This window comes from Lithobates pipiens, unplaced genomic scaffold, assembly GCF_037356315.1.
Source record: "Lithobates pipiens isolate NorthernLeopardFrog02 unplaced genomic scaffold, aLitPip1_a1.2 Scaffold_8, whole genome shotgun sequence".
Classification (NCBI taxonomy): domain Eukaryota; kingdom Metazoa; phylum Chordata; class Amphibia; order Anura; family Ranidae; genus Lithobates; species Lithobates pipiens.
In genome coordinates this window covers 559,325,236-559,343,799 of record NW_027507903.1, presented here as the reverse complement: position 1 = coordinate 559,343,799, position 18,564 = coordinate 559,325,236, and the positions used below count along the sequence as shown (strand labels likewise).

General features: G+C 45.6%; 1 protein-coding gene across 6 annotated transcripts in view; it reads right to left on the bottom strand.

Moving 5' to 3' along the window:
- The window catches only part of LOC143960961 (patatin-like phospholipase domain-containing protein 6), a 121,254-nt gene extending 103,425 nt beyond the window's left edge, over positions 1–17,829 (bottom strand). For 5 of the 6 annotated variants that reach the window (XM_077470023.1, XM_077470026.1, XM_077470025.1 and 2 more), the window contains exons 1-3: positions 17,750–17,829; positions 11,967–12,008; positions 10,743–10,842 (exon numbers count right to left, since the gene is read on the bottom strand). In XM_077470023.1, coding sequence (XP_077326149.1) covers positions 10,743–10,842; positions 11,967–11,999 — 133 coding nt within the window. In that variant the 5' untranslated portion in view covers positions 12,000–12,008; positions 17,750–17,829. Of the gene's footprint in view, positions 1–10,742; positions 10,843–11,966; positions 12,009–17,669 lie in introns of all 6 variants that reach the window. The other variant, XM_077470024.1, reaches the window with a different exon arrangement.
- Positions 17,830–18,564: the final 735 nt, after the last annotated feature.

Genomic DNA, 18,564 nt, shown 5'->3' with positions numbered 1-18,564 from the left:
TACAGCGCTGACAGCAGCTCCGTGACATACAGCGCTGACAGCAGCACCGTGACATACAGCGCTGACAGCAGCTCCGTGACATACAGCGCTGACAGCAGCTCCGTGACATACAGCGCTGACAGCAGCTCCGTGACATACAGCGCTGACAGCAGCTCCGTGACATACAGCGCTGACAGCAGCTCCGTGACATACAGCGCTGACAGCAGCACCGTGACATACAGCGCTGACAGCAGCTCCGTGACATACAGCGCTGACAGCAGCTCCGTGACATACAGCGCTGACAGCAGCTCCGTGACATACAGCACTGACAGCAGCTCCGTGACATACAGCGCTGACAGCAGCTCCGTGACATACAGCGCTGACAGCAGCACCGTGACATACAGCGCTGACAGCAGCTCCGTGACATACAGCGCTGACAGCAGCTCCGTGACATACAGCGCTGACAGCAGCTCCGTGACATACAGCGCTGACAGCAGCTCCGTGACATACAGCGCTGACAGCAGCTCCGTGACATACAGCGCTGACAGCAGCTCCGTGACATACAGCGCTGACAGCAGCTCCGTGACATACAGCGCTGACAGCAGCTCCGTGACATACAGCGCTGACAGCAGCTCCGTGACATACAGCGCTGACAGCAGCTCCGTGACATACAGCGCTGACAGCAGCTCCGTGACATACAGCGCTGACAGCAGCTCCGTGACATACAGCGCTGACAGCAGCACCGTAAGCAGCCCCAGGAGGAAGTCAGCACAGCACAGGGATGGTGTGATCCCCTCATAATAAGAACCCCCAGGAGGAAGTCAGCACAGCACAGGGATGGTGGGAGCCCCTCATAATAAGAACACCCAGGAGGAAGTCAGCACAGCACAGGGATGGTGGGAACCCCTCATAATAAGCAGCCCCAGTAGAAATATGACACCGCTCAACCTCTTCAAAGAGGAGGGTAGGGGCATATAGTACGGTGTGCTTTTTTGGGTCAGGGAAGTGAGCCAAATGAATTAAGAAGGTCTGTGTGCTTGATTCCAAAAATTGTTTATAGACATATACATGGTCTACTGATCACATGTGTTGAATTCCTCCGAGATCCATGCCTCATTCATTTTTAGAAATGTGAGGTAGTTAACACTGTGGTGAGCTAGGCGAGTACGCTTATCGGTCACAATCCCCCCTGCTGCGCTGAACGTCCTTTCGGACAGGACACTGGATGAGGGGCAAGCCAACAGTTCGATTGCAAATTGGGCAAGCTCTGGCCAGAGGTCAAGCCTGCCCACCCAGTAGTCTAGGGGTTCATCACTCCTCAGAGCGTCCACATCGGCCGTTAACCCAATGTAGTCGGACACCTGACGGTCTAGGCGTTCCCTGATGCTGGATCCGGATGACACCTGTCGATGGGTCGGCTGAAAGAATGACCTCATATCCGAAGTCACCAACACATCTTCAAACCGGCCTCTTCTTGCAGGCGCTGTTGGATTGGTACCCGCAAATCCTTCTCTGGGAGTGGGAATTGCTCCTCTGCCAGCGCACGCAAAAGCAGAATGCAGCATTTCTCGAAGCAAGGCCTGGAAGTGCTGCATTCTGACAGCCCTCTGCGACGGCGGTAACATTTCCGCCATTTTGTGTTTGTACCGGGGGTCTAAGTACGTTGCCACCCAGTACTGGTCCTTGACCCTCATGCTTTTTATACGGGGGTCCCTATTAAAACACTGGAGCATGAAGGCCCCCATTTGCACTAAAGTGGAAGCGGTGTGGTGGCCTGGCTCCTGCTCATCATCCAGGATAATGTCGTCCTCTTCATTCTCCTCTCCCCATCCTCGCACAACAGGGATCCCAGAAAGGTTTAAAGCATGCTCTTCTTGCTCCTGCTCATCCGCCCCGGCACCATCCTCCTCTGACTCCTCATCAGACTCCTGTTGTTGACTTGTCTCAGATAGAGTAGCCCCCCCTGGGAATTCATCCAGCATTGCGACTTCCTCATCTTCCCGCTCCTGCTCCTCCACAGCCTGATCAATGACACGACGCAATGCACGCTCCAGAAAGAAGGCATAAGGTACCATGTCACTGATGGCGCCATGGCTGCGACTGACCAGTTTGGTGATCTCCTCAAATGGCCGCAGAAGTCTGCATGTGTCGCGCATGAGCAGCCACTGGCGCGGTGAAAAAAAACCCAGCTCCCCAGAACCGTTTCTTTCGCAGAGTTCATACAGGTAGACGTTAACTGCACGTTTCTGCTGGAGCAGCCTATCAAGCATATAGAAGGTTGAGTTCCATCGCGTCGGGCAATCGCAAATAAGACGTCTGACCGGCAGATGGTGTCGCCGCTGAATGTCAGCAAGGCGAGCCATGGCCGTGTAAGATCTTCTGAAATGGGCCGAGATTTTCCTTGCCTGCCGCAAGATGTCCTGGACCCCAGGGTATTTGACAAGGAATCGCTGCACGACCAAGTTTAAGACGTGTGCCATGCACGGCACGTGCGTGATTTTGCCCTGTTTCAATGCGCTAAGCAGATTGGCACCGTTGTCACACACCACTTTACCAACTGTCAAATTGAGCGGTGTTAGCCACTCATCTGCCTGTGAACGCAAAGCTGAAAGGAGTGCCGGGCCAGTGTGGCTCTTTGCTTCCAGGCACAACAGACGCAGCACGGCATGGCAACGTCTCACCTGGCATGTGGAATAGGTTCTGGGGAGCTTGGGCGGTGCAGTGGAAGAGACGCTAGCAGCGGAAAAGGAGGAGGCAGCTGAGGAGGAGAGGGAGGAGGATGGAGTAGGAGGAGGAGAAGAAGAGTCAGGCCTGCATGCAATCCGTGGCGGTAAAACCAAATCTACACGGGTGCCACGGGTTACATGCTTGACGGCCGTCAGAAGGTTCACCCAGTGGGCAGTAAAACTGATATACCTTCCCTGCCCGTGTTTGCTAGACCACGTGTCTGTGGTCAGATGTATCTTGGCACCGACACTGTGTGCCAGAGATACATTCACTTGCCGCTGAACATGGCCATATAGCTCTGGGATGCCCTTCTCTGAGAAATACTTCCTTCCTGGGACCTTCCATTGTGGTGTTCCAATGGCCACAAATTTGCGAAAGGCCTCCGAGTCCACCAGTTTATATGGCAGTAGTTGGCGGGCTATGAGTTCTGACAAGCCAGCCGCCAACCGTTGGGCAAGAGGGTTATCCGGCGTCATCATTTTTTTACGCTCAAACATTAGGCCCACGGAAGCCTGCCTTTTTGCAGAAAAATGTGAGCTTGGCGTGATGGAAGGTGGAGTGGAGGACAATTGTGAGGAGAGAGGAGAAGGAGAAGTAGAAGACGAGGCTGGACGGTGAGAGCCTGCAGTGTGGCTTTGTGTGTTCCGTTGCTCCCACTGGGCTCGGTGATGGCTGCTCATGTGCCTTCTTAAGGCGGTCGTCCCTAGGTGAGTATTGGGCTTACCGCGACTAACGCGTTGACTGCAAAGATTGCAGATGGCAACGCTATTGTCAGCAGCGGACACGTTAAAAAAAGCCCACACTGCGGAGCCATGTGCCGGTGTCCTGGGAGCGCCAGATGTGACCGTACATGGTCGATGACTCGCTCCTGATACATTTGCAGTCTGCTTTGTCCCTGCTGTGCAATGTAAGTCATTGCTGCTTCTCCTCCCTATCTGCTGGTCCATATCTCCCTCTGAACTCCCCTCCTCTTCCTCTCTTGTGGGCACCCACGTGACATCACTAGACACGTCATCATCAACGTCACCTTCCCCACCGCTATAAGTAGAGTAGGCAGCAACACCGGGGACCAACCTCCTCCTTGGGCTGATCTGGGTACTGGCGTCAGACTGCTGAGTAGCGCTTGTTGCTACCTCCTCTTCCTGATCCAATACCAAGAGTGGCTGCGCATCAGAAATGTCCTCTTGATATGGATCGGAAAATAATTCCAGTGACTCAAGCGGAAGGTATGTGGTGGTGGTGGTGGTGGTCGTGTTGTTGGTGGTAGTGTCTTTGGGGGTGCACATAGCAGAGAGTGAAGAAGAGGGTGCAGATCGAGAGGATGAGGAGGGTGCAGAAGAGTAAGGCTGAGCGAGCCACTCAACCAAGTCTGGTGCATCCTTTAAAGTAATTGAACGCACCTTCTGCAACTTCCCACTTTGGCTCAAGCCTGTTGCTCCTGCCCTACCCCTACCACCCCTGCGGAAGGGCCTGCCTCTTCCTCTGCATGTCATTTTTTAAATGACCCTGTGACAAAACTCTTAGTCCCTATACCGCTGAAGGACTGCTGCAGTATAGGTGAGCGGTCAGCAGTGGTGCACGTCAACCCTATCTATTGTGGACCTATAGCGGTCCTTACAGAACAGCAGACTGTACCGCACTCAAGCCTATGTACCGTAGCACCCTATACCAAGTTACCAGTCCTTATAAGAACTTTTGTGGACCAAGCAGGTTGTGTATTAGTGTTTAGCAGACTGTACGTCAGTCCCTATACCGCTGAAGGACTGCTGCAGTATAGGGCAGCGGTCAGCAGTGGTGCACGTCAACCCTATCTATTGTGGACCGATAGCGGTCCTTACAGAACAGCAGACTGTACCGCACTCAAGCCTATGTACCGTAGCACCCTATACCAAGTTACCAGTCCTTATAAGAACTTTTGTGGACCAAGCAGGTTGTGTATTAGTGTTTAGCAGACTGTACGTCAGTCCCTATACCGCTGAAGGACTGCTGCAGTATAGGGCAGCGGTCAGCAGTGGTGCACGTCAACCCTATCTATTGTGGACCGATAGCGGTCCTTACAGAACAGCAGACTGTACCGCACTCAAGCCTATGTACCGTAGCACCCTATACCAAGTTACCAGTCCTTATAAGAACTTTTGTGGAACAAGCAGGTTGTGTGTTAGTGATTAGCAGACTGTACGTCAGTCCCTATACCAATGAAGGACTGCTGCAGTATAGGGCAGCGGTCAGCAGTAGTGCACGGCAACCCTATGTATTGTGGACCGATAGCGGTCCTTACAGAACAGCAGACTGTACCGCACTCAAGCCTATGTACCGTAGCACCCTATACCAAGTTACCAGTCCTTATAAGAACTTTTGTGGACCAAGCAGGTTGTGTATTAGTGTTTAGCAGACTGTACGTCAGTCCCTATACCGCTGAAGGACTGCTGCAGTATAGGGCAGCGGTCAGCAGTGGTGCACGTCAACCCTATGTATTGTGGACCGATAGCGGTCCTTACAGAACAGCAGACTGTAACGCACTCAGGCCTATGTACCGTAGCACCCTATACCAAGTTACCAGTCCTTATAAGAACTTTTGTGGACCAAGCAGGTTGTGTGTTAGTGATTAGCAGACTGTACGTCAGTCCCTATACCAATGAAGGACTGCTGCAGTATAGGGCAGCGGTCAGCAGTAGTGCACGGCAACCCTATGTATTGTGGACCGATAGCGGTCCTTACAGAACAGCAGACTGTAACGCACTCAGGCCTATGTACCGTAGCACCCTATACCAAGTTACCAGTCCTTATAAGAACTTTTGTGGACCAAGCAGGTTGTGTGTTAGTGATTAGCAGACTGTACGTCAGTCCCTATACCAATGAAGGACTGCTGCAGTATAGGGCAGCGGTCAGCAGTAGTGCACGGCAACCCTATGTATTGTGGACCGATAGCGGTCCTTACAGAACAGCAGACTGTACCGCACTCAAGCCTATGTACCGTAGCACCCTATACCAAGTTACCAGTCCTTATAAGAACTTTTGTGGACCAAGCAGGTTGTGTATTAGTGTTTAGCAGACTGTACGTCAGTCCCTATACCGCTGAAGGACTGCTGCAGTATAGGGCAGCGGTCAGCAGTGGTGCACGTCAACCCTATGTATTGTGGACCGATAGCGGTCCTTACAGAACAGCAGACTGTAACGCACTCAGGCCTATGTACCGTAGCACCCTATACCAAGTTACCAGTCCTTATAAGAACTTTTGTGGACCAAGCAGGTTGTGTGTTAGTGATTAGCAGACTGTACGTCAGTCCCTATACCAATGAAGGACTGCTGCAGTATAGGGCAGCGGTCAGCAGTAGTGCACGGCAACCCTATGTATTGTGGACCGATAGCGGTCCTTACAGAACAGCAGACTGTAACGCACTCAGGCCTATGTACCGTAGCACCCTATACCAAGTTACCAGTCCTTATAAAAACTTTTGTGGACCAAGCAGGTTGTGTGTTAGTGTTTAGCAGACTGTGCGTCAGTCCCTATACCGCTGAAGGACTGCTGCAGTATAGGGCAGCGGTCAGCAGTGGTGCACGTCAACCCTATCTATTGTGGACCGATAGCGGTCCTTACAGAACAGCAGACTGTACCGCACTCAAGCCTATGTACCGTAGCACCCTATACCAAGTTACCAGTCCTTATAAGAACTTTTGTGGACCAAGCAGGTTGTGTATTAGTGTTTAGCAGACTGTACGTCAGTCCCTATACCGCTGAAGGACTGCTGCAGTATAGGGCAGCGGTCAGCAGTGGTGCACGTCAACCCTATGTATTGTGGACCGATAGCGGTCCTTACAGAACAGCAGACTGTAACGCACTCAGGCCTATGTACCGTAGCACCCTATACCAAGTTACCAGTCCTTATAAGAACTTTTGTGGACCAAGCAGGTTGTGTGTTAGTGATTAGCAGACTGTACGTCAGTCCCTATACCAATGAAGGACTGCTGCAGTATAGGGCAGCGGTCAGCAGTAGTGCACGGCAACCCTATGTATTGTGGACCGATAGCGGTCCTTACAGAACAGCAGACTGTACTGCACTCAGGCCTATGTACCGTAGCACCCTATACCAAGTTACCAGTCCTTATAAAAACTTTTGTGGACCAAGCAGGTTGTGTGTTAGTGTTTAGCAGACTGTGCGTCAGTCCCTATACCGCTGAAGGACTGCTGCAGTATAGGGCAGCGGTCAGCAGTAGTGCACGGCAACCCTATGTATTGTGGACCGATAGCGGTCCTTACAGAACAGCAGACTGTAACGCACTCAGGCCTATGTACCGTAGCACCCTATACCAAGTTACCAGTCCTTATAAGAACTTTTGTGGACCAAGCAGGTTGTGTGTTAGTGATTAGCAGACTGTACGTCAGTCCCTATACCAATGAAGGACTGCTGCAGTATAGGGCAGCGGTCAGCAGTAGTGCACGGCAACCCTATGTATTGTGGACCGATAGCGGTCCTTACAGAACAGCAGACTGTACCGCACCCAAGCCTATGTACCGTAGCACCCTAGACAGACCAAGTTACCAGTCCTGATAAAGAGCTTTGTGGAACAAGTGAGTTGTGAATGATTAGCAGACTGCAGCAGAAGGGCAGCAGTCAAGTATAATATTCTTTCTATATTTGGAAGAAAGAATATTATACGTGTACAAGCCTATTACCGTACCACTGATACCAGTCCTGAAAAGAACCTTTGTGGAACTAATAGTAACAGCAAGTCTTTAAAATTATCCTCACTGCCTGACACACTGCTTCCTGCCTGTCCCTATACAAATTGGCAAAAAAGAGTAGGCTGGAACGATTAGCTGGAACAGCTCTTTTGTGGACCTGATAGTAACAGCTAATGATGATGATGATGATGATGATGAAGAAAGACTAATCTGGCTGAGCTGTCCCTAAAATAGCAGCATACAGCGCTCTGTCCCTTTATCTAAACTGACAAAAGAAACTCAGGCTGCTGACCTAACACCTATACCAGTCCTGAAAAGAACTTTTGTGTACCAAATAGCTAGCGTTTTCTCTGTCCCTACTCCACACAGGATCCTTTCCCTACAGTGACAGAAGAAAGAATGTAAAATGGCCACCGGATCGGGTGTATTTATAGGTTAGGGGGAATGTCCAAGTGTCCATGAGCTGTCATGTCTCAATTGGTTGTCCTGTAACACATGATAAACGTGTCACGAAAGGTTAAAGTTCTTGTATACATTAAACACGTAAGTCCGCCGGGGCGAACGACGGAAAAAGGCGTTCGAACCCGCGGACGGCGAAAGTCGGAAATTCGCCGCGAAACGACCGCCGGGCGAACCGTTCGGCCATCACTAATCCAGATCACAATAGGTTAGTCTGGGCGGGTTTTGGCCCTTGTCACTCTCAGTGAATACCCGCTTTCATTGGTTCCCGGTGTGTATATTTATCATCTTCCGGTGTGGTGTGTTACTCCCTTGAGACGAAGTCGGAAATGACGAAACGCGTCAGCGCGTAACACACACCGGAAGTTTCGTGTGCGTTCCAGTGACTCGATCGTGAACTAACCAAGGTACCAGGAAGTAAGCCGAACGTACAGAGCGGTCGTTCGCGGTAACCGAAGGGGCTCACCACGAGTAACACAGGCACAGTACACTTATCCTATGCGATTTGTTTGAATATATTTGGTACGCCTATTTTGTATGGGGGGTCTATAATAAAGGTTTTTAAACAGTATCACGCTATGTCAGTATGATCTTGTTTCCTTTATGAGCTTTGGACCACCCTATTATGGTGACATCAAGCGACCAAAGAATTTAAAGTTTTGAAGGCTCCCATATCTTTGATTTCCCACGACTAAAGAACTCAGTGGTTTGGTATATTGAAGGCTCATATATCCTTGATTTTCTGGTGAGTGCATCCCCTTGGGGGGTTTGTATTTGAGAGCACATAAGGTGGAAAAACGCCAGGTGGAAAGTGGTTTTGATCTCTTTTCTTCTCTTCACGCGTTGGACTCTATCACCATTCTTTCAAGAGCACATATGAACAAACATCTGAATAAGATTTTGTATATTGAGCGCTGCTATATATATATATATTTAAATTGTGGACTCTTTGAAGTTTTATCTATTTTTTATGTATATATTTTATATTAATGGTTGTGTGTTGAGTTATTTTGAGGGGACAGCAAATTTACACTGGGCGTATTTTGGGACCTGGTGACATCAGAAGGAGCACAGGAGTGGTCTTCATTCGTTCTTTCCATCTGTAGCCGATTGTTATTTGATGCCTGTATATCTCATCTTAAATGTGAGTTCAACTACGGTTTTAGAGAATAAAAAGATTATTGGTTTATCAGTAAAACTGCGCAATGAGGCCACTTTGTTTTATGTTTTCTATGGTTTTTGGGAGGATTGTTGGTCTGGAGATTTAAGCAGTTCCTGGGAAGTGAAGTGCCTACTAAACAGAAATAGGAATCCTCTTTTCCCATTTGGACGACTCCCATTGAGATAATTGCACGTCTGTAGACGAAGGGAAATCAGCATAGAAAACTGCCTCCCCCTTGGTGATTTACTACATGCGTTTTTATCTACATATTTATGGTAAGAGTCAGTGTTTTTGGGTGTTGGTGACGGTTCCCTTCCTCCTCTGCGTATGAAATGGATTATGACTATTCCTTCTTCTGCCTTTGGATGTGATCACCATATCTATCTGAGGATATTGTATTTTGAAGACATTCACTATATTTTTGTTTATGAACTTTTTTTATATATTATGTTTGTTTTGAATAGAGCGCTATATCATTGTCCATATATCTTTATATATTGTTTCCAGCAATATTTGTGTTAGCAGCTATTTTTGTTTTATATAGATTGATTTTGCTTTTTAGCGCAACAAATTTTTCACTTTTAGCAAATTTACACTGTTATACAAGCTGTACACTCACTACTTTACATTGTAGCAAAGTGTTATATTTTTCAGTGTAGTCACATGAAAAGATATAATAAAATATTTACAAAAATGTAAAAATGTGAGGGTGTACTCACTTTTGTGAAATACTGTGTGTGTATATCTATCTATCATATATATATATATATATATATATATATATATATATATATATATATACACATACACACACACACACATATATACATATATATATATATATATATATATATTTTTTAATGAAAATTTTGAATTGTGGTGGAGTCCTTTTCAGAGGCTCTGAAAAGCACTCCACCACAATTCAAAATGTCCGTTTGTGTGGATTCATGAGGTAATACTACCACCTTTTGTATACCTGTTGATCCTCCTGGATGGAACTTCACGATCATGTGATTGGTTGTCACAGTGGTCACATGAATGGGAGCCCATCCTGAAGGGTCTTAGTCATAACTAGAACCTGGAAGATGTTAGACAGAAGCCCTAAGCTGCCATGGATGCATATGTGCAGTGTGTGGGCATTAAACTGATACTAAGATCTAGTTTTTTTAATTAAAAATAAACATGTTATAGACAACAGCGGGAACCAATGGTGCTTCCCTGCTGACTCAGCCAATGAGGAGGGGAGTAAATTGAGTCTCTCCTGCAATATCGCTGGATTGAGATGGGGCTCAGGTAAGTATTAGGGGGCTGAGGGTGTCTGCTGCACACAGGTTTTTAATCTTAGTGCATAGAATGAATTAGGATAAAAAAAAAACTTCTGCCTTTACAACCACTTTAAGGCCCACCTTCCTTGCCACATATGCGTTACCTAGTTGGCAAGATTCAGACCTCACAACTAAGAGCTTGTGTGCGAAACTCGTCGAGGCTCCTTATCTTGATACCCGTCTACTTTGTACATCGGTGTAAACTTCCATATAATGGTGAGCAGAGTGGACCATGCGCTTTTTATTTATTTTATGACTAGACATGGTATGGGACCCCACAGCAGAGCTAAGGAATGTAGGACTGGCTCCTTTGTGGTCACACGAATCGTTTTGATTAAACATTTGTTTTTCTCAAAGGTAAGCAAGCAAGCAAAGGTAAAAAGAAAATAATAGACAAGTGACTCACCTGGTTGGTTTTCTTGAACAAACCATTGAAGAAGCCATAGTAAGAAAACTCCTCCCGCGAGGAGGCCCGCCCCCAAGATGCAATGTGTTACCGTATAATCCTGGGGAAAAAAAAGAAAAATATATTTTTTTAAATCACTAAATAACTGTAATCTCATGAAGATTCAGTTAGTACACAAGCCTTAGATTACCTCCGTACTAACTGTACTAAGTTTTGAAAAAGTATTCATACCCCTTAAATTTCAACATTTTTTTACAAACAAATAAGTTAAAAGTGTGGCGTGTATTTGTATTCAGCCCCTTTTACTCTGATACCCCTAAAACTAAAATCTAGTGGGACCAACTGCCTTCAGAAGTCACCTAATTAGTAAATAGAGTCCACCTGTGTGTAATTAAATCTCAGTATAAATACAGCTGTTCTATGAAGCCCTGAGAGGTTTGTTAGAGAACTTTAGTGAACAAACAGTATCATGAAGGCCAAGGAACACACCAGACAGGTTAGGGATAAAGTTGAGGAGAAGTTTAAAGTTAAAGAAGTTGAACATCTCAAGGAGCACTGTTCAATCCATCATCCAAAAATGGAAAGAGTATGGCACAACTGCAAACCTACCAAGACATGGCTGTCCACCTAAACTGACAGGCCGGGCAAGGAGATCATTAATCAGAGAAGCAGCCAGGAGGTCCATGGTAACTCTAGTGGAGCTGTAGAGATCCACAGCTCAGGTGGGAGAATGTCCACAGGACAACTATTAGTCGTACACTCCACAAAGGGTGGGCCAACTCAATAATAAACCCCACAGACTAATGCTGGCCATACACTATACGAAAAATCGTCTGAAATTCAGTCATTAGACCATTCGTTCATTTTTTTGGGCAGGTAATGGGAACAAAATCGATAATCGTTTGGATGTTTTTGAGCCGAAAAAACGAAGGACAAGTTTTGACATTTTCTATCGAACGAACGATAAATTTGAAAGGTTAATGTGTTTCCCATCCGACCTGTCTGCACCAGGTATATGTAAAAAAAAGAACATAAAATGTATTTATGTCCACTGAACGATTTATCGGTCATTACATGATGGCACTCATGGCCGAACGCTTCAAAATTGTGTTTGCCCGATTTATCGTATAGTGTATGGCCAGCATAAGACTGGGATGTCATTAAAGTTCATGTGTCCCAATACTTTTGGTAATACAGTGTAGAGGCACTTTGAATAATACTTACTATTTCCAGCAGCTCCAGCATCTGCCACTCCATTTGACGTTCCTAAAAACAATTAGTTGGTCAGGTCAGTTTGGATGACATGTGAATACACGTTGAGCCCTCATTCACTCTTCCACACAGTTGCGCGACTTTAAATCTGACATCCCTGCGCAACTTAATCGCGCCTTGCAAAAAACTTTTTTAACAGAAGTAAATGCAAGTCGTGTTGAAGTCGCCCCAAAGTATTGCAGGAACCTTTTTCTAAGCCCGAGCGACTTGAGACGCACCGGTTAGAACAGTTCCATTGCCACTAATGGGGTAAGATTTGTCAAGCAACTTTGAACTCTCAAGTTGCATGACAAGTCGCAGCACTGTGAACCTGGGACTCACTTTACCTGTGTTTACAGGGGGGATTGAGTGAATTATTTTTGTCTTTGATAAATGTTTATTGTTCCCCAAGTTTTTTTTTTTCATGGTTCCTTCACAAATAAGGCTCACCTATGTGTCTGCTAAATAATATGTAAATCACACACATTCATGCTCCTGAATACATTTGAATCTAGGCTAAATAAATGCTTACTTTTGTAGGGTTTTTTATTTTTTATTTAAAGATTCCTGGCATGCAGTAATCCAAACTTTATTTTTATTTTTATTTTTTAATAGGGTATCCTTTTTTTCCACAAATAGAGATTTCTTTTGGTGGTATTTGATCACCCCTGTGGTTTTTATTTTTTGCGCTATAAACAAAAAAAGTGACAATTTTTTTTAAAAAATAACATTTTTGGGACCATTGTCATTTTTACAGCAATCAGTGCTATACAAATGACCATCGTCATTTTTACAGCAATCAGTGCTATACAAATGCACTGATTCCTGTGTAAATGACATTGGCAGTAAAGGGGTTCACCACTAGGGGGCATATGTTCTTAAAGGCTTACCAGAAGGATTGAACCCAAATGGGTGTACACCAGGGGCGGATCCAGAGTCTAGTCTCGGGAGGGGCACTTCTATAAAATATGTTTTTTGGGGGGCAATTTATATGGGAAATGGCTGGTATTGGCGCTTCAATCATTACGGCACCATGGTTGTTATGGTGTCAGGATGATTGAAGCGCATTATTTCTATTAATACATTGTAATATAAAATTAAATGGTTCAACTCACCATATTGCAGAATCAGTGGGAGCCCTGAGGATGTCACTTGCCATGTCGCCTGCCACCAAATGTGGATTGTCACTTGTCACCAAATGCGGATTGTTACTTGCCACGTCACCTGCCACACATTGCGGATTGTCACTTGCCACGTAGCCTGCCACACATTGCAGATTGCCACTTGCCACATCACCTGCCACACATTGCGGATTGTGACTTGCCCCGTTGCCTGCCTCACATTGCGAATTGCCACTTGCCACGTCACCTGCCACACATTGCGGATTGTCACTTGCCACGTTGCCTGCCACACATTGCGGATTGCCACTTGCCACGTCACCTGCCACACATTGCGGATTGTCACTTGCCACGTTGCCTGACCCACATTGCGGATTGCCACTTGCCACGTCACCTGCCACACATTGGGGATTGTCACTTGCCACGTCACCTGCCACACATTGCGGATTGTCACTTGCCCCGTTGCCTGCCTCACATTGCGGATTGCCACTTGCCACGTCACCTGCCACACATTGCGGATTGTCACTTGCCACGTTGCCTGCCACACATTGCGGATTGCCACTTGACACGTAGCCTGCCACACATTGCGGATTGTCACTTGCCACGTCACCTGCCACACATTGCGGATTGCCACTTGCCACGTTGCCTGCCACACATTGCGGATTGCCACTTGCCACGTAGCCTGCCACACATTGCGGATTGTCACTTGCCACGTCACCTGCCACACATTGCGGATTGCCACTTGCCACGTTGCCTGCCACACATTGCGGATTGCCACTTGCCACGTAGTCTGCCACACATTGCGGATTGTCACTTGCCACGTCACCTGCCACACATTGCGGATTGTCACTTGCCACGTTGCCTGCCACACATTGCGGATTGCCACTTGCCACGTAGTCTGCCACACATTGCGAATTGCCACTTGCCACGTAGTCTGCCACACATTGCGGATTGTCACTTGCCACGTCACCTGCCACACATTGCGGATTGTCACTTGCCACGTTGCCTGCCACACATTGCGGATTGCCACTTGCCAGGTAGCCTGCCACACACTGCGGATTGTCACCTACTGGTGGTCTTTTGTTGGGTCCCAGAGTGAAGATAGGCAGCAGAGAGATGATGCAATCTCTCTGCTGCACACAGCTTCCTACACAGTGAGGGTGGAACTGAAGGGATGCAGGGCAGTGAGAGATGATGTCATCTCCCTGCTCCCCTGCCTGCTGGCTTCCTGATTGGCCAGCAGCCCTCCTAAGCCGCCCAGCTGCCCCCCCTTCACCTGTCCACTCAGCGCGGGTACCCGCGGAACCGGCCGCGCGGGTACCCGCGGAACCGACCGCGATTGGACCCGCGGAACCGGCCGCGGGTACCCTCGGAACCGGCCGCGATTGGACCCGCGGAACCGGCCGCGATTGGACCCGCGGAACCGGCCCGCGGGTACCCGCGGAACCGGCCGCGATTGGACCCGCGGAACCGGCCGCGATTGGACCCACGGAACCGGCCCGCGGGTACCCGCGGAACCGGCCGCGATTGGACCCGCGGAACCGGCCGTGCTGTCATTAGCTGGCGGTATTCTCGGAGGGGGCAATTGACCCGTTGCCCCCCCCCCTGGATCCGCCCCTGGTGTACACCAATCAAGCTTGAATGGTAATAAACCTGAGAAGAGATTATCTCCACCAACATGAACTCCAGGGAACCAGTAAAAGAACTTCAATGATGTTATGTGGGTTAATGAGCCCAAATGGATAAATGTCAAAAAAAAAGAAGAAAACAGGAGGGCACATAGCGTGATTCTGTAAAATAACTCACAGCATATTTATTAAATGAAGGAAAAACACTCGCATTTTATGATGATCTACAAGCGCTTTAAAATCATCACCCCAGATGATGTCCCAGAGGACGAAACGCGTCAAAGGACTACTGATGCCACCGTTACTGCCAACTTTATTTTAAAGCACTTGTATATCATAAAATGTGAGTGTTATTCCTTCATTTAATTAATATGCTGTGAGTTATTTTACGTAAATCGCGCTATGTGCCCTCCTGTTTTCTACCTTTTTTGACTTTTATCCGTTTGGGCTCATTAACCCACATAACATCATTGAAGTTCTTTTACTGGTTCCCTGGAGTTCATGTTGGTGGAGATAATCTCTTCTCAGGTTTATTACCATTCAAGCTTGATTGACTGAGTGGGTATAAACCCATCTCCGTTCAATCCTTCTGGTAAGCCTTTAAGAACATATGGTGGCGGATCTTCTATCAGCTTTTCTTCACTAAAGTCCCAAACACAGACTGCATATATTATTTCACCATTTGGATCACCATCACAAATTTTTTGAACATTTAATCACATTTAATGATAGTATTGGGATTGATATCTTTCCTATTATCAAGGATTATTTATATAGAGTGAATAGTATTCTCAGTTTATTTCATCACATTATGACAGTTTAACACTGTTTTACGTTTTCATGTTATATTGATTTTGCACTAATCAATGTGTGTATATTTCACTTATCATTATTCTCAGTAGGAATCTGAGATTTTTCATGTTAGCGCTGCACTTATAACTTTTTTGAACTGTGTTTTTCTGGTTATTTTTGTTGTTATTCTCTCTCTCGCTGTTAAAATAAACCTACCATTAAAATTATAGACTAATCATTTCTTTGTCAGTGGCAAACGTACAAAATCAGCAGGGGATCAAATACTTTTTTCCCTCACTGTATAGACCTCTATTACTCTATACAAATTGAAAAGAACAGTTTTGCCTTTAGTTCTGATGTGCAATTTGTGTGCACAGATGTTGGCATGAATCTTTCGGTAAATTTTGGGCATAAAATATTACAGCCATTGGAAGTATTGATAAATGTCCCCCTCGATCTCTCACTTTGGTTGCAAAACAGACCCAAAGATTAATGCTAAAATTTTTGCATGCAAATTTTATATTAATATATAACTGCTTTAATCAATTGTCTGTTCATCGTCATATTATATACAGGGGTGGACTGACAACTCATGGGGCCCCTGGGCAATAGGAGATTATGGGGCCCCCAGGCAATCAGAGATTATGGAGACACACAGTATACACACACACACAGTATACACAGACATGTTTCTATTGGCTGAGAAGGTACTGGAGAGGTGGGGCAGCTATAATCTCTGGAATTTTAGACCAAAAGGATGTCGGTAAGGGACATTTCAGAGACAGATGTAAAAAAAATACTGATTTTTAGATACTGTCCCTGGTTTTACTGAGGCTCACAACCGTGATGGGGCCCCCTAGTGGCTCGGGGCCCTCGGGCAGTGCCCGAGTGGCTGAATGGTCAGTCAGCCCCTGATTATATACATTTTGTTTTAAAGGCCACTGTGGTTGTAAAGAACATATTAAAAAATGAAGCAAAAAAGTGACTGTGTAGTGCACCGTAGGCAGATATCAAATAGTTATTTAAAGGTTTCACAGACATGGATGAAAATTTGATTGGCTGCTACAGGCAATGCACGTTATTATTTCAGTGTTCACTAATCGACAGTTTTGCATGAATTGGAAATTCGTACGTTCGTACGAATCCGAAATACACATTTTTATGCATACGAATTCTGTACGAAATACAAAATTTCGTTTACAAATTTCAGAGCCAAATTCATAACGAAAATTCGTAATTGTTACGAAAAGTTAACAAACCTAAAAGTTAAAACCCCAGGAAGTCAGTACAGGGATGGTGGGAACCCCTCATAATGGGCACATCGGGCGTACACTCAGACCCAGGAACCCCCCATAATGGACACAGCAGGTGTACAGACCCGGGAACTCAGCACAGGGATGGTGGGAACCCCCTCATAATGATAAATTCATCATAACATACATTCGTATTTGTTACAAAAAGTTAACGAACCTAAAAGTTAAAAACCCAGGAAGTCAGCACAGCACAGGGATGGTGGTAGCCCCTCATAATGATAAATTCATCATAACGAACTTTCGTTATTTTAATGAAAAGTTTACGAATCTAACGAAAATTCATATTTCGTACAAATCCGAATTGAATTTCGGACACGAATTACGAAATACAATTTTTTTTTTTAATACGAATCAGAATGAAATTGCAGATAATTACCAAGCAAAAAGAGAACACGGTATACAATTTTCACACATTTTTTTCTTCTTCTAAAATAATGTTACCCCAAATTTTTGTCTTATTCTACAATAATGTTAGCCATATATTTTTTTTATTCTAGAATACTATGTTACCCAAATTGTTACCTTATTTTAGAATAGGTTACCAAAAATTGTTGTCTTATTCTAGAATAGGTTACCCATTTTTTTGCCTTATTCTAGAATATGTTACCCAAACTTTTTGCCTTTCTCTAGGATAATATGTTACCCAAAAATATTGTTTTCATTCAGAATAAATCAGAGTAAGACAAAAAATCTAATATGCACACACATCAGAATGAATATATATTTATATACTATATATATATATATATATATATATATATATATATATATATATATATATATATATAAACACACACACACACACAAAACCTTGTGCCTACGCACATATCAGGTCCCTGCAGACAAATGCAGCCCTTCCCTTCAAACTCATTCCTTTTCAGAAAGAAAATCTATGTCCTCTTCACCTTTGTCCTTACTTGTTCGACCTTCTTTTGACTTGTTAGTACGATCCTCAGCCACTGCAGGTGACATCATCGGTCAGTGCTGGGCGGGGATTGGAGCCATATATGGGGTTGATAGTAAACAAATTCCCATATTACTCCTCCACTCCTACAGCAGAGAGTAACCTCGGCCATGTTGCTACACCCAAAGCTAAATGCTACCTTTTAAAATCAAAGCCTAAATGATTTCACCAATGAGATACTAAGGGGGAGATTTACTAAAGCTAGAGATTGCAAAATCTTAAGAAGATCTGCATAGAAACCAATCAGCTTCCAGGTTTTATTGTTAAAGCTCAATTGAACAAGCTGAAGTTAGAAGCTGATTGGCTACCATGCACAGCTGCACCAGATTCTGCGTGCTCCAGTTTTAGTAAATCTCCCCCTAAGTGTATTTTAAGTTTTCTCAGGTGAATGACTTTAGATATATTTCATACATGAATGAATGCATACGCTAGGTGGGGAAAGTAGCCTGTGCTATATTTATCTGTGTAGTACATAGATTACATGGTGCCCTTTACTCTACATACCATTGATACTATCCTAGGCGACGAGTAATTTTATACTTTGTGCAGTTCCCTCCGTTTACATAACTGATTCGTTCTGCGTCATTCTGTCAAGCTATGTGACAACAAAGTATCACTCTTCATGCAGTAGTCACCTGTCCTTGTCACAGCTGTTTCAAGAAGCTGACACTCTTTCACACCTAGACGCCACAAGGTCTGGTTTTTATATGAACCCACCCCCCAGTTAAAACAGAAAGCTGGCCATACACTAGTAGA